Source organism: Neopsephotus bourkii, unplaced genomic scaffold (genome assembly GCF_033783945.1).
Source record: "Neopsephotus bourkii isolate Nb327-2 ecotype Australia unplaced genomic scaffold, CSIRO-AGI_Nbou_v1 NB_1183, whole genome shotgun sequence".
Lineage (NCBI taxonomy): Eukaryota > Metazoa > Chordata > Aves > Psittaciformes > Psittacidae > Neopsephotus > Neopsephotus bourkii.
Genome location: NW_026901668.1, coordinates 4,794,806 through 4,809,903, shown reverse-complemented (window position 1 = coordinate 4,809,903; position 15,098 = coordinate 4,794,806). Strand labels below are relative to the sequence as shown.

Here is a 15,098-nt window from a genome sequence, read left to right as displayed (position 1 = left end):
ATAGTCTACAAAGCAAAAATAAGAAAGAAGTGAAGATGGGCCTCCTCTTTTACAGATAAAAGCATTGGCACCCAATATTCAAAGAGTTAGCAAAGAGCTTTTTCTTTCAAAAGATGCAATTCTAGATCTCTGCAAAGCTGTTATTTTTCATGTTTCAGTGGTAGTTTCTTGCTGTTTCAGTCACAGACCAAACCCTTGCTCCATCAGTGAAAGCATAAAATCATCAAATGACTGGGCATCATTCCATAACAATTTGGTGAATAATATGGCTATTTAGTGTTAGCCATTCCTACTTACCATCAGATCTTCAGTCTTACGAAGAAAAAAAAATAGTTGTGATCTTCTTTTTAACTTGTCATCTTTTCTACCAGAACTGAGATAACGTACAGTATGTCTTTCTTTTACTTCTAGTATGTATTTTAGCAATGTAAAGAGAAGACTATTTTGTGATTGCCAGCAGCTGTGTAAATCAAGGGAGGGGAATCTCCTTGTGAGTTTTTACACAAAGCAGAGATTTTAACATGCCTATTCAATGTATAGGTTGGTCCTGGTTTTATCTTCCGTGATTGTTTATGAAGTATTCTTTCATGGCTGAACTGATATACCCAGGCATGATACATGCATGTTTAGAGCTAGAGCTTTAGTTTCCTGAAAAGGATAAATAATTTTGCCATGTAAAAGTCCTTCCTAAACTGTGGTCCATGCAGAGCAAGCTAAAAATTGTCTTGACTTCTAATGCTTCTACAGCTGTTCATAATCTTCTGTGCAAAGAAGAACCCTAGTGCTTGCAGAAGCATTTGTCAGAAAGCACAAAAGTGAATGTTGCCATGCCTGTCAGGAGCTGTTATTATTCCATGTAGAGCAAGATGAAAAGAAATAAATTACAGTCAAAGAATAGCTGTACTAGCAAACCCAAGATTTTTCAAAAGAGTGTCTCCCTGGAGTTTTTCTGTATGCTGGTTATAAGTGACAGCTAGAGTGTATGTCATCAGGAGAAGAGAAATAGTAGAATGGTTTCACCCACAGAATAGAAGAAACGAGTCGCCTATTAGGGAGGTATGTATAGGGGAACAGAGAAGGAGAAAAGATAGGAGAAGATGAAATGAAAAGCAGAGAACTGTTCTCTTAAGCCCTTTCAGTGATGGCAAAGCTGCCTTCAGTTCAAGTTAAAATAAAGAGCGAAATGCTTCCGTTCTTCAATAACTGTTGCAATTGCTGTGTGGGGGATGCTTTTCAGTGTGAATGGAAGGAAAGATATAAAAAATGCGTTAAGTATGGTGCATGCTACACAAAAGTTTTGGAAATACTCTAGAGTCAACATGAGGTTGAAATCACAAGCTCATTAATTTATATCCTCTGTGGGCAGGACTTTGCTTTTTCTTACAGGAAGGTGGGCCATAGGTCTGCATTTCTTCTGTGGGTGAACAGTGCTCTAAGTTTTGTTTCTGTCCCCAGACTATGGTGGTATAGAGGGTTTTGTAGCTGTCTGGTTATTCACTTCCTTTATAACTAACTGTTTGCTTTTTGTATTGTCATTCCATAACCTCCTCTCTCTCTGTAACTTTTCATTCTGTGTTTTGCTTCCTTCCTCAATTTTTCTCTCCATTTTCACTGTCACGTCCTGCTTCCATGAGTTGGTTTGTTTTGTACGTGTGGGGTTTTTTTTTGACTATGCCTTTTCTCAGAAAGCACACCTCCCGCAAATTGCATCCTCCCTACCAGGTGTCGGTCCCTGCACCACAACACGTAGGGGGGTTTGTGTGGGACTTCCTGGGAAAGTGAGTGCTCTATAAGGCTTCTGTTTCCTATGGGGTGGAATGTCACTGCTGGCTGCCCGGCTGCTGCTGCTGCTGCTGTTTGGGTCTGCTGCAATTACGCTTTCTTTCTTAGGTCAAACAGGAACTGGTTATGTCAAGTACAAGCTCTAACAGTCTCTGCGTTCAGCTCGTGTCACAGTGGTTATAACCACAATCCAGAGGAAGTTTGCTGCTATTCTCCCTGATTTAAAGTCAACAGAAGCTGTTGCTTTTTATTCTAATTCTCTTGCTGTGATTCACCTTTAGTTCTAACCTCTGCTATCAGTTCTGCCTGAACCAGCTAAAACTCAACTGTTCTAAAATGTCTCATTGATAGAGGTCAGTATTGACTTATTCTTGAGGTTTGTTGTGATTATTATCCTGTAATAAGAAAAAGGGAATTAAAAAAAGGAAGATTAAAGAAAGAAAAATACTGCTAATAATCAGGGATTTGGCCATCACAACCTTCACACGGGTAGCATACACAGAGGTATTTGTGTGCATGTACTCTGCAAAAAAGAACTGACTTGGTTCTTGAGTGGTGGAAGTAAATATATATATGTATATGTTGCTTCAGAAGTAAGCACTGACTAAATACATATGGAAGTCCTGGTTCCAGTTACAGACCTAAAGTTGATATTAATTTGGCATGCTTGCTATGCATGATAGGTAGTCCTTGTAAAGACATAGGACACTACCATTTTTTTGTTGAAGAAAACTTAACTTTGCTTTGGTAGCAAATGAAGACAGTACTTAGCTCTGGAATACCAGAAGTCTCATTAAGAACAGCTGGAAATGATGGCTATTTTAAGAAAGAGATTTGGGGGATTTTTTCTAAAAAAAATTTAAGGTTGCCCCATTCAAAAAGAAACCTTCAAACTTTGATGTGTAGCAGCCAGAAGGTATACTCCTCACCTTAAATATTTCAATAGTAAATAAAAATGAAACGTTAAAAAACATAGGGAGATCTCAAAGGAGTGCTGACAAATGTGGACAGTACAAGTATCTTACTCAGTATGTCTTGAAGACTGTAATATGTTTGTGTAGCAGTCTGTGAAGGATAGATGGAGAGAGAAATTAACAGCACGTTCCATCAACTTTATGGTTTCCTAGAATAGTGAAAAGGAAACTATACTAATAAATTATGCACTAAACTTAAGTCAACAATTTGAAGTTGAAATACGTATTTTCAAACTACTACTCATGTCTTACAGTAGTTGTCTTTGGTTTTCAAGTTGGTTGTTTCTGTGAATTTTACATATATCTTTTAGAGAATTTCTAAACATGAACCACATAAGGGCATGAAAATAATTTAAAGTAAAAGGGATGTTGTCAAATTAAAGAACAAAAGCTGTTCATGAAGTCATAATCTCATCACCATTAAAGTTAGCCTTGAGACATGGTATGACTATAGTTCTGTATTATTGTAACTCATTAGAGTCCTCCAAAAATAAACTGCACTCTGATTCAGGCATAGGAAAAACTGAAATAAATAAATAATACTTTGAAGTATTTGAATCCATTTTGATATCAAAAAGTTGCAAAAGCAAGTTGAATATATTTATCTCTTGGTTGCGTGATATTATAGGGCAGAGTTGGTTGTTCTCATCCACGTCCCTCAAAAATCCATAGCTTAAGTGAACATTAAGATTCTAAGATTTATCACTGAAAACTGAGGACATTCCAAACTGAAAATTGCCATGTAGTTTTAATGAGCAAACAACTGAGAACAAAGTTTTGCAGTGGAAAGAAGTTGAGGCCCGTAGTTAGCCCAGCTCCACTTCTGAGCATGCAGATTTATTGAATACTAAGAATTTCATCATTTCCCAGCTGGGAAATGAAGAAGTCATTTCTTTCTTTTCACTCTTGCTTTATCTTCATGCAGAATGAACATTACACCCAAAGTCCCACATTAAGTTTCACAGAGGAAAAAACAATGCATTTTATATCAACATAACTGCTTTAAACAGATAAGAATATGAGATGCTAATACGTTTACCTACAGGTATTTAACTTCAGGCACCAGGAAATATGCAGATTTTCAGAAGGCAAGTGTTTGCCCTAAAAAAGTCAGCCTTTGTTGAAGTGCCTTTAGATCAATATGCAAATTTACTAATCACTTTTGAAACCTACATCTAAGAAAAAAGAGACAGAGACACTTCCAGTAATTGCAAATCCATCTGCAGGGAGCACCAGATAAAAAAGCCATCATAGTGATTTTACCACGACTCCTCAATCCATCCTCACCTTTTTTATATAATGGGATATCCTTTTTCCATTTGTTCTTTATTTATTTTCCATTCTCTCCCTTTTCCTGTGGTTTGGGGAAAACTTTGATATTGAAGAAACAGCTGTTCTAAAAAACAAGGTCAAAAACCCCAATTACTTCACCTGGTGAGAGGTCAGGGCTGGTGCAGGCTTTGGCTGAATGAGCTTGCCTGGTGTTGCCCTAGTATTGTTTCCATATTCAAGCAGGCAGGACTCTAACACTATTAGAGTGATTCTTCTCTATGGAACTGAGTACAGACTTTCTCCCTTTGTTAAATTCAGCAATGGGCTGAAAGCTTTGTTTGTCTGGTAAACCAAGGCTAAGGATCTGATCTTGGATCATCCGAGAAGGACCCTATACTAGGGAAATACTTACAAGTAATTAGAAGTTCTGATGGTGAACTTTTTTGAAAGCTTCTTCTCCTGCCAAATTTCCTGTAGCATTCAAGCCCTGTTTTTTTTTAATCATTAAATCAAGGTGGTTGTCAAGCATTCCCTCTCAGGCTGAAGTCAATTATCTGTAATGAACATAGGAGTTGCCATTTGATGATTTATACTCTGCTTGAATTGTAGCAATTATTTAGTAAACATCTCCTAATGTAACTGCTAAGTCAGTAGTATAAGAGCTATGATATAATTAAAATAATTACAAAACCAGATGAGAAATAACATCAGGCAAATAATGAGCCTAGTTTGCACATTAAGGTTTCATTGTTACCTATTTCGACTACATCTCTTCAAAAGTTGTTTTGTAGCTTTGTTTCAGTCAGCATCTTTGTTTTGACTCACAAACTAGTAGGTAAGGAGGCAAAAAAAAACCCCAAAACTTTTTATACAACTGATACAGTAAAAATAAAACTGTCAGACTCTTACATTGCTCTGGAGTACAGTAAGAACAAAAAGAAAATACAGTAATCATCAGTAAGACAGTGAAATAGCAGCATTAGGGCTCCGTGGCCATTGTGATCATGACTGTGCTCTTAGGTTCATTATGCATATGCACATGGATGCACATGCAGACCTTCTCTATCTCTCCGTCTCTTCCCTATTAAACAGTTCTCCAAATATCAGCTAAAAAGAAAGGAAAAGGCAAGCCATGATTCTGTTTAACAAGAAAAGGTATCAAACGTGGTAAACATAAAATGTCTTCCTGCTTTGACTGACTCAAGGAAGATCAAGTGCATTCTATTCCTTGTCAGGCTGCTTAGAAGGAATGGCAAAGTAATAAATATACACAGTCACTCACTGTCAAACTAGTGGAATTCGAAGGTTGACTAAATATAAATGATTACATAAACTTCTTTCTAAGTACATCTGAGACTAATGTAGCAGACTCATTCCACTCCCGATAATATGCAACCATGTGGAAAAAATTATAGCTGGACTAATCAACAACTTTTTAAATATATATATATTTCATAATTAAATTACTAAAGTTTTCACATCTCACTGATTTTTTTGCTCTGCACCCAGTGATCAGATTTAGGCCAGCTATATCTTTAAAAGGAATGTGATGGCATTTTGAAAGAAGATGGGTTTCTCTGAGACTGCTGTTTGGTGTTAAATTATCTTGTCTCCCTGTGTGACTGTTGCATCGGAGTACACAGTTAATGGGGCTGGGCAGAAGCACTGCTGCTGGATCTTGTAAGGAATGCCGCAAGTGTATGTTCTTGCTCGAAGGGAAATAGTGCAAACTAAAGATTATTATTTTGCTCTGTAATGAGCATGTCTCGGTATGTATCTGATCCTGCTTGCTTGGGGCTGCTTCCTGGGGCAGATGCTTGCTGTGCTCCTCTGCTCAATTTCACTGATGTAGTCCCATGCACTGAGGTGTCACCTCCAGTCTGCAGCAAAACTCCACTGATTTCGTAATAGCTGGCAACTTCCAGCCTCATTTTTAGTTTGAGTGACAGCACAGTTCCAGATTTTTTCCAATTTTAATGTGCTTTCAAAAATTCCTCATTTTTGTTTGGATAAATACGATGATTATTCTGAAAATCCACATTTAAAAAAAATATTTTGAACCCCTGTAAAAAAAACCAACAAAACAAAACAAAGCAAAAAACCCACCAGAACAAAAAACTGACAGTGAAAAGGGGGCTAGCAATTACGCAAAAGTATCTTTCTTTGGAAGAAAGAATTTATTAAAAACCAAAATGAAGATGTAGCAATAATTATTCTCCATTTAAATCCTGTGCAGCTGGGTAAATAATACTTCGGTAGCATACAGAAAATTGCATGTGACCTCAGCAGAGCATTTCAGGTACTGTTCTGCCTCCCTTCATCTTGTGCCAGCAAAAGATGCTACCCTTAATAGCAGTTGAAAGAGCAGTATGGTTCATTCGGATCCTACAGGGCTGTTCTGAATTCTAGCCTCTATTTTTTTTTTCACTGTTAAATTGAAGAAACAACATAACAACATCATTGCAATAGAACCAAGAACTACAAAGGATCACTGAAATGCAAAATGAGAGGCCTTAAACTTTCATAATGTAGATTCAGTAACAGTCAGAAAAAAGCCAGGCTTTTCCCCCCATGCTTATTATTCCCGTATTTAATCAAGTGTTTTGTTTTCACTTTTTTGTTTCATTAAATCTGTTTGACCAGTTGTAGCTCTGCAGCTCAGCTTAGGGAATCTACTCTTGGATTGCAGTCAGAATTGTTAGTTACACACTTCTCTACATGAATTAACTCAGGCTTTTGTAACATTATAACTCACTTCAAGATCAAACAATGAGATGTGGTATTTGGCATTTTGCAAGTCTCATCTTTACAAAAATCCCCAATAACACAACCTTTACAACAGCTGTCCTTGAAGAACTTGGTTTGAAGAATGCTGTTTTAAAAGCCAAAGAAAAGTATCTTTACATCAGTTTGTCTGTTACAGACCAACATGACACTGCTCTGCTGTACCTCACTCTGAAACTGCTGCTTGTACAAATTCAGTATCCTACATTGTTGTTTGTAAAATATATGCCAGAAATAAGGACTTCAAATTTCATTTGCCTGGTTTCGTATACCAAACATAATACCAATTAGCCTGTTCTATAGAAATATTCTTCTCCAGACCATATCCTGCCTTCTTAGAGTGAAATTTTGCCATGAGAGAAGTGCCACATATGTTGTAGAAGCCTAATTGCTACTTTAAACAGAAAGACATTAACTTTTTCTCTCTTCTACCAACTGAAAAAAGGTGAAATATCTGTACTGATGGTTCCTTGTTGACTTACCTTGCTGTTATCAGTGAAATTGACAGCAGATGCCTATCAAAAAATATTGGAGATATTTGAAAAAAAAAAAAGAAAAAGCAATAATGAACCTATAGGGCCTCATGTTGCACAGGGGACTCCAGCATTTTGTCTTGGTCAATCCTGCTAGTGAACAATGTTGGAGAGAACTGTTAAAAATACGTCTCTTTGGTCATTATTGTTTTTAGATTGCACCTTATATGGGAGAATTAAAACAGCAATACTGCAGGAAGAAGAGGCAGATGCTATTTTTCTGTTTGTCTTTGGAAGGGTGACTTCAATGTCAAAATTAAGAAAGATGAACTTTTAGCTTTGACAAGCCTTCATGTCTTGAAGGCTTTGCTCCATGGTTGGAGTTTCTCCCCCCTTTTATTTATTCCCTTTTGACAAGTCTAGGTCATCTGCAGAAAAAGTGAAGAATATGTGTTTTGCTCATGGGGATAAAATGAGGCCATAGAAGATGACATAAAGGAACACATTAGGGTTCATCTCAGAGAGAGAAATGCCACATTTTCAAAATGTTACTTAGAATTCTGGAAGAAAGATACTTCTAGTGATGTAAATCCAGAGTTTTCTACAGTTGGCATATTTCCCTTTTCCAAGAACTCTTACGTACTAGAGAATATTTTCTCTACAGAAAGTTGCCTCTAAGTGAAATGGTGTAATCTAATGTAAAGGTCCTTTTTCCTTTTTCTTTCTTCTTTTTTTTTTTTTTTTTGTTAAATTGATGTCTATAAAACATGCAGCTCTGTGTTTGTGAAAGATTGTATGTCTGTATGTCGTTACCTGATTTGTATCTGCCTGTTTTGTCCTGTATTCTTGAACTGCCTTATCTCTGGATACTGTTTTCACAAACTCTAACTCTTTTTCTTTCGCACCTCCTTCCTGGATTTGCTGCTTCCTTCAGCCTCACCTCAAGGTCAGTATTCACTTTTAATAAGGGTGTTTATGAGACTGTTGTCTATTCAGCTAAAACTGAGATCTTACAGAAGTTTGCACATCAAACTACATGATCTACAAAATAAGAGATCAGGGATTTGGTTAAGTCTGTGTAGGAGGAAGGGTTGGATAGGGTGCATGTTTAGAAGAAACTTGTACTTGAAGAATTTATATCAAACCATTGTAAACCAGAGTTGTAGTGCACTGGGAAGAAGGGGGACTTACCAGTGAAGCCTTCCAATAGAAAAAATAGAGGACCTGGAAGCTAGACAGTTTAAGTATTACTGGTTTTATCAGTTATTTCAAGAAGAAGAAAGATGGAATGTTAGCCATATTCTCTGATGCATGCTACTGATGCAAAACTAGTTCCTTTAAAATACTAGTCACATATACTTTAACATTTGGATTTTTATCATTGTATCTATGTCTGAAACCTCGTGGTGATCTTGCAAAACCAGTTTTGGTGCAGTTTGAATGTGTTGTGCTGTCAGAAAGAATGAAGAGCTGAGGGTTAAAGATAACTAAATTAGCAAAAAGATACATTTGTTGAAGGCACAGAGTGATAAACTATTGAAGAAAACCTACCAAGAGACAACATGTTGTGAAGTTTTTCAGCTATGGCTCATGGTTTTATATTTATATTTTAAAAGCAGTTGCTAAACATAGATTTTGGCATTTTGGTCGGATAGGTAGAAGTAAAAGTCTATTGCCTACATAATGCAAGTCATACAAGTCAGAGCACATTATCTAAGGCTCTGAAACCATTTGGTAGGAAGTATCCATGACTTCTGAGGAAGGAATGGTTATAATTGTTTCAGGCCATGTCTTTGCCCAGAAAGCCACTGCTTGACTGAATTTCTGAGTTATTGACCAGCATCCAACTTTTCTTTTCCTGATTAACACTGAGAAATGTGGTGGTGAGTGGAATCCCATGATGCTGCAGTGCTGCTGACGCCTTCAGATTGTGTTGGTGTTCTGACCTTGGTTTGGCACAGACATCACATTTGTGGCCTTGGCTGCATATTTTCCTTCCTCCCACAAACTGGAAAAAGATTGAAAGTTAATCATGTTGTTGTCCATCAATACCTTCCGTATTCAGTGTGTCATACTGGCATACTTGTAATTGTTGGGGAGAGGAGGGCTGTCCTTGAATGACCCTTTTTCTTCAGGTCTCAAAGAAAAGAACTGCCAGGAAGCCTTTTTGCTCTGTGAGCGTTCTCTGAAATACACACAGTGTCTTTTCTTGCATGAGCAGAACTTTTGTTGGGTATTTACCAGCTGCCACTATGAGTGGAGTTGGATGTGCTTTGTCTGGCTGATGTAGTGCTAAATGTAATGGCGTCCACCTGTCAAAGATATTTCTGCTTCAATCCAAATGGCTATAGGTCTTTATCAATACCTGCACCCCTACTGGAATTTGTGATGAGCAAGAGGGAGAACTAGATTTAAGGTGTGTTTTGGGTGTGTTTTCTTTGAGACCTGGCATGATTTCTCTTTTCCAAACAATGTAACCATAACTCTTAACTTCTTTCATTTAGAACATATTGTAAAATGTGGCTAGAAAATGTACGGTTGCGGTTTGAGCTGGCCAAGTGCTAGGATCTTTGAAGAGTTTTCTGATAAAAGATTGTCCATTCTGTCCTCACAGTGTCCTAATGGTTTTATGGTTTGGGGTTTTTCATTTTATTTTTTCCTCTTTCTTAAAACTGATTGCTATGATGTCTAGTTGCTGAGTTCTTCATATATTTGTTAAAATAAATCAGGAGTGTCAGGGAATAATAGGTGAAATGACTACTCTTGGAACGACAAAATCCCTGCTGGCCAGAAACACAATTAAAAGTTTCTCTTAAGGACAAGCAGGAGAAGTACAGAGCTTGTGGTAGCCCTCGTTTTCTTTCCTGTGCCTTTCAGTGTTTGCCTAATTGCTGTTAACTTCAACATATGAAGAAACAGCCGTGCTGTAAAGTTACACTCTATGTCGGAAGCTACTGTGGGAGTCATGACTTTATTTTTTCTCTTAATGGTGTCAAGCAGTTATTTTTTTCAGACATCGAAGCAAATTTATTTTCCTGGAAAAGAACTTAATATGTGAAAAAATGTGTTAGGTATGTCTGTCTTCTAGAAACAAGAAAACATACTCTGAATTTTATCGGTTCTCATTAAGAATAGCTTTGCTCACTGTAGTCAGTGCAAACCCTCTGAATTTTCTGAGCCGTCTATTAAGTTTTCATTTTCTCTCTCACATTGATAAACTCAGTGAATATGAACATTGTAGTCTAATCTGCATTGCTGCTACTGCTCAGAAGTCTAAGGGCCTAAAGTGGATGTCATACAGATTCGTAGTAAATAAAATAATCTTGGAAGGCATGGGGATTAAAGCAGTTTTCCTTAAGGATTTTTTGGCTAAGCATCTGTGTTGATGACAGCTTTACACAAAGAACTTTCCAATGCTGAGTTCAAGAGTAATAAGCCAAATAATACAAGTCTGGTGTCATTACCTGCAGCAATGAAAAAGAAAATAGAAAAATACCATTAAGCCATATGCTACAGTGCTTTTAAGTGGTTCTTATGTATACGTGTTGCAAAAGATGAGGTAGAAAAAGATAACAAAACTGACAAAATCAGGTGCTATATTGAGCAATAACATATTTTTCAAGGAAAGAACAAGCTGTATTAATAAAGCAAAAGCAAGATTTCTAGCTTCAGATTGGGTAACAAACAGCTACATCTTTTTTTTTTTTTGTCTGCTGAATAACATTGAATGTGCTGTTTATCAACAATTTATCTTTGTAGTATAGCACTGCAATGGAATAATAGCTGGAACAGTAGATCAGGAGGCTTGTCTTTTAGTGTCCAGCTTTCTACTGTCAGGTTTTCAAATAGTTTATATTACATGCTTAATTGTACTCTCTGTCTTCTTTTGAAGCAAGTAATCCAGACCTTAAGAGAAATAAGTTTGTTGGGGTTTTTTCTATACTGAAGAGAATTTGATGCAATAGGAAGTAATAAAAAATACTGTGAACCTTATTTCCACACAGTGAAGTGGCTTGGTGATTAGATGAGTGCAGGCTGGTGGCATGAATCCAGATACAAGTCTGTTATGAGTGTCCATGTAAAATTAAACGTCAGTATAGCAACTCAAGTGTAGCCTTATAAAGTCGAAGTAAAAACAAAATCCTACGTCTGAGGGGATTATTTCAGTCCTTTTTCCAAGGTCCTAAATTTATGTTAAACAGAACATGTTTAAACACCAAAGAAGTATTTAAAACATACAATCCTTCTGTAACAGAAGGAAAATAACAGATAACAGTGCATAGAAAGTTAAGCAAATGCAGAGAACTCGGAATGCTATCCAGTAATCGGTAAAAAAATATAAAGGCAGAGTACTTAGTTACAGGCATATACAGCCTGTGGTTCCTGTGAGTTTGTGATGGAAATAGCTTTGTACAATTATATACTATATCTCTAGGAAGCTGTGTATGTGAGCACTAAGAAAGTGCCTGGGCAGTCAGGAGGAATTTCACTGGAAGTGTGTCTGATTCTTTAGTTCATACCTTCAGAAGACTCAGGTCTTCATTCTGGCACCATGCTGGTCATTAATCACATCTGGAAATGATAAAAGTTTCAAGCATGTTGTGTCAGCAATGGTTAGTTTTAGCTCAGCAGAGCCAGATACAACGTGTTCAAAGAAGTTTCCATTTAAATTTCCTTGGTCATCTTTGAAAAATAATGACCTCTAATGTAGTATGCTTCTTTAATTCTACTTAGAGCAAAAATGGCTTCATGGAATTTTTTGTGTTAAAAACTGCTTTGCTTGTAAGAGTTGTCTATTCCTTGCGAGTAAGAAGTAAGGCATTTTAGAGATGTTAGGAAATGGAAGAAATGAAGGCATCAGATTTGTTGGCTGTGAAGATTGGGTGGTGATGAATAGGGCACAAAGCAGGACTGTGGTTTTCCTTGCAAAGGGGTCACTGGCACAGTCTTTCAAATTAGGCACAGTGATTACCAGAGCTTTCTGCCTTTGAAGTGGAATCTGTATCTTTTCTGTCAAAGGTCCTCTTTTCTTGTCTTATTTCACTGCATCTTAACAAAGCAAAATTATTCACAGCTGTACATCACCGCAGAGTTCTCACTCGCATGAATTGGTTTCTTTCTTATTACTGCTGAAATTAATTTCATTATATGAAACACTGAGGAGTCATTTTTGTATTATTGCTGTTTTCAGTACATGTATTCACAAAGCATGTTGCTTTCCTGTGGGAATTTGAGCTGAGGTAGCATTAGAAAGATGTGATTGGATATGGCACTAGGGAGAATGTTTGTATGTCAACAGTGTGCTGTGAATTTTGAAGAGCTCCAAGTCAAGTGCTCTAAGAGGTAAGAGGAATTCTTCACAATTTGCTTTTTTTTTTCAGACGCAACCATATTATTTGAAACATCAAAATACAACATTATTTTTAGAAGACATGTTAGAACATGTCTTTACGTTCATATATCCCAGATTTAACAAATTACCTAGCATGCCGTCATCATCAGATTAACTGAAATTATCATTCAAACTTCATGCAACATTAAACATTTTGACTAACCCATATGTGTCACATCACATTTACTCTAAGGAATGAAATCTGAAAGTTATTTTTCATCTCTTAATGGCTAACTTCTGTGCAAAAATTTATACCCCCAAATTGTTAGATTTTTTTATCTTCTGACTAGATTTTCACTTTCTATGGGCAGAGTGAATTTATGTGTCTATGGTAAAATAGTCTTGATGCACACGTTTCCTTAGCTGACTCCCAGAAGCTTTAACAGTCCCTAGACTAGGCAATAATATGATAGTTACAGAGAACTGTTAGGCAGGAGACCTCTTTTAAAAGGTTACTGAAAAGGATGAGACTTGCAAAAGGATGGAGAGTTCAGTACCTTCTTTTCCTCCTATTTTACTGGTAAGGACCCCTTTCAGATCCCTGAGCATAGAGGCAGAGTCTGTGGGAGTGAAGGATTACCCACAGAAGACGAACTTGAAGACCACTGCAAGAAATACGCAGGTTGATGGAATCAGATCAGGTACATACAGGATTGCTGAGGGAGCCAGCTGATACCATAGTGAGGACTCTTACCATCTTCAAAAGCTTGAGGCTGTCAAGGGAAGCTCCTCATGATTGGCAAATATCCTACTCATCTTCAAGGAGGATGAGAAGGAGGATCCAGGGAATTGTAGGCCAATCAGTATAACTTCATGTGCTGGAAAGTTTTTGGAGTAGACTGAACGCCATCTTCAAGCACCTGAAGGACAAGAAAGTGATGGAGAACAGCCAGTATGGATGTACAAGGGCAAATGATGCCTGACCAATGTGATTGCCTTCAGTGATGAGATGACTGGCTCAGAGGGTAATTAGAACTGTTTAATGTCTTCTTAATGATGTGGATGATGAGACACTACACCTTCAGCATTTTAATGGATGATAGCAAACTGACGTGACTAGTTACGGGGAGTATATGCTGGAGGGCACGGCTCCTATTTAGGGTGACCTCGACAGGCGGGAGAAATGAACTGGCAGAAATCTCATGAAATTCTATAAAGGCAATCACAAAGCTCTACACTTGGGGTTGAATATCCCCCCATCTATACTGGCTGAGAGTCAACTGGTTAGAAGCGTGGTTCATGGAGAAGGACCAAAGAGTAGCTGAGGACAAGCTGAATTTGAGTCAACAGTGTCATGCTACTCTGAAGAAAGCCAAATGAATATTGCTGGTAGGGCAAGAAAAGTTGGTTTTACCCTCTATGTGGCATTTGTGAGGCAGCTTCTGAAATACTGTGTCTAGTTTGGGGCTTCCAGATACAAGAAACTGAGATAGTGAGGTGAGTCAGGCAGGCAGGCAAGTGAGATGACTAGGTGCTACAGAACATAACATGCAAGGAGGAGCAGAGAGAACTGATTATGTTCAGGACCAGGAAGAGGAGCCTCATGGGACATCATACTGTGATTCCTCAGCTACCTAATGGGAACATAGAAGACAGAGCAACTCTCCTTAGATGTATTCAGGAAAAAGGTTGAGAAGCAACAGACACAGGTTGCAACATGTTCCAATCAAAGTTCCAGTGAGGTAATTTGCAGAAAAAGTTCACAGTGATGGAGTCAGATACTGAAAAAGATGCTCAGAGAGGCTGAAGAGTCTTCATGAAAATATTCAAAACTTGTCTGAACAAAGCTATGAGCAACCTGCTCTAATTTGGCATTGTTTTGAGCAGGGGTTGGACATGATGACCTTCACTGATCCCTCCAAACAAAATTACTCTGTGATTCTAAGTTACTATGGTAAATTAATCTGTATTCTAGGACAAACTCCACAAATTTTGTTTGGTTTTTGTAAGAATTTGCTGCATAATACTGATCTTGAAAAACAAAATTAAAGCAGCAAGAAAAATATGATGGGGTGGTCCACTGCACTTGTCATTCAGTTTGAAAGAACCATTTTCCATTATTCACATCCATTTTTGTCACATCCTTTATCTTGCTCAGCTTGTGGGCAAATAGGATAGAGCATAGTGGACTCTCAGCATTTTCTCAGCTGCCTTGTTGAGACAGCATTTTTCTGCTGTGAGGCTTCCCGCTGTCCAAGTTACTTCTCCTGTGTTTAGTCTGTGACCAAATTGAGATGTTACCTTTAGTTCTTGTGTTACTTGTGAAGATCAAGTTCTATTTTTGACATATGCACAAGGTGACTTCACTGCTTTAGATGAGAGCATTGAACTCTTGTGTTTCAGATGTGCCTTTCAGTACTTTACTCATCAATTGAGAGCATTTCTTATTACCACTGGTCACTAGCTAGTATTTTTCATAGG

At 37.6% G+C, this 15,098-nt stretch overlaps 1 protein-coding gene across 11 annotated transcripts in view; it reads left to right on the top strand.

The window, feature by feature from the left end:
• ERC1 (ELKS/RAB6-interacting/CAST family member 1) overlaps nt 1-15,098 on the top strand; it is a 287,154-nt gene that overhangs the window by 127,881 nt on the left and 144,175 nt on the right. For 8 of the 11 annotated variants that reach the window (XM_061364024.1, XM_061364022.1, XM_061364017.1 and 5 more), the window contains one exon: nt 8,220-8,231. The exons of the other annotated variants lie outside the window; for them this stretch is intronic. In XM_061364024.1, the coding sequence (XP_061220008.1) occupies nt 8,220-8,231 (12 nt within the window). The remainder of the gene's footprint in view (nt 1-8,219; nt 8,232-15,098) is intronic. 11 annotated transcript variants of the gene reach the window in all.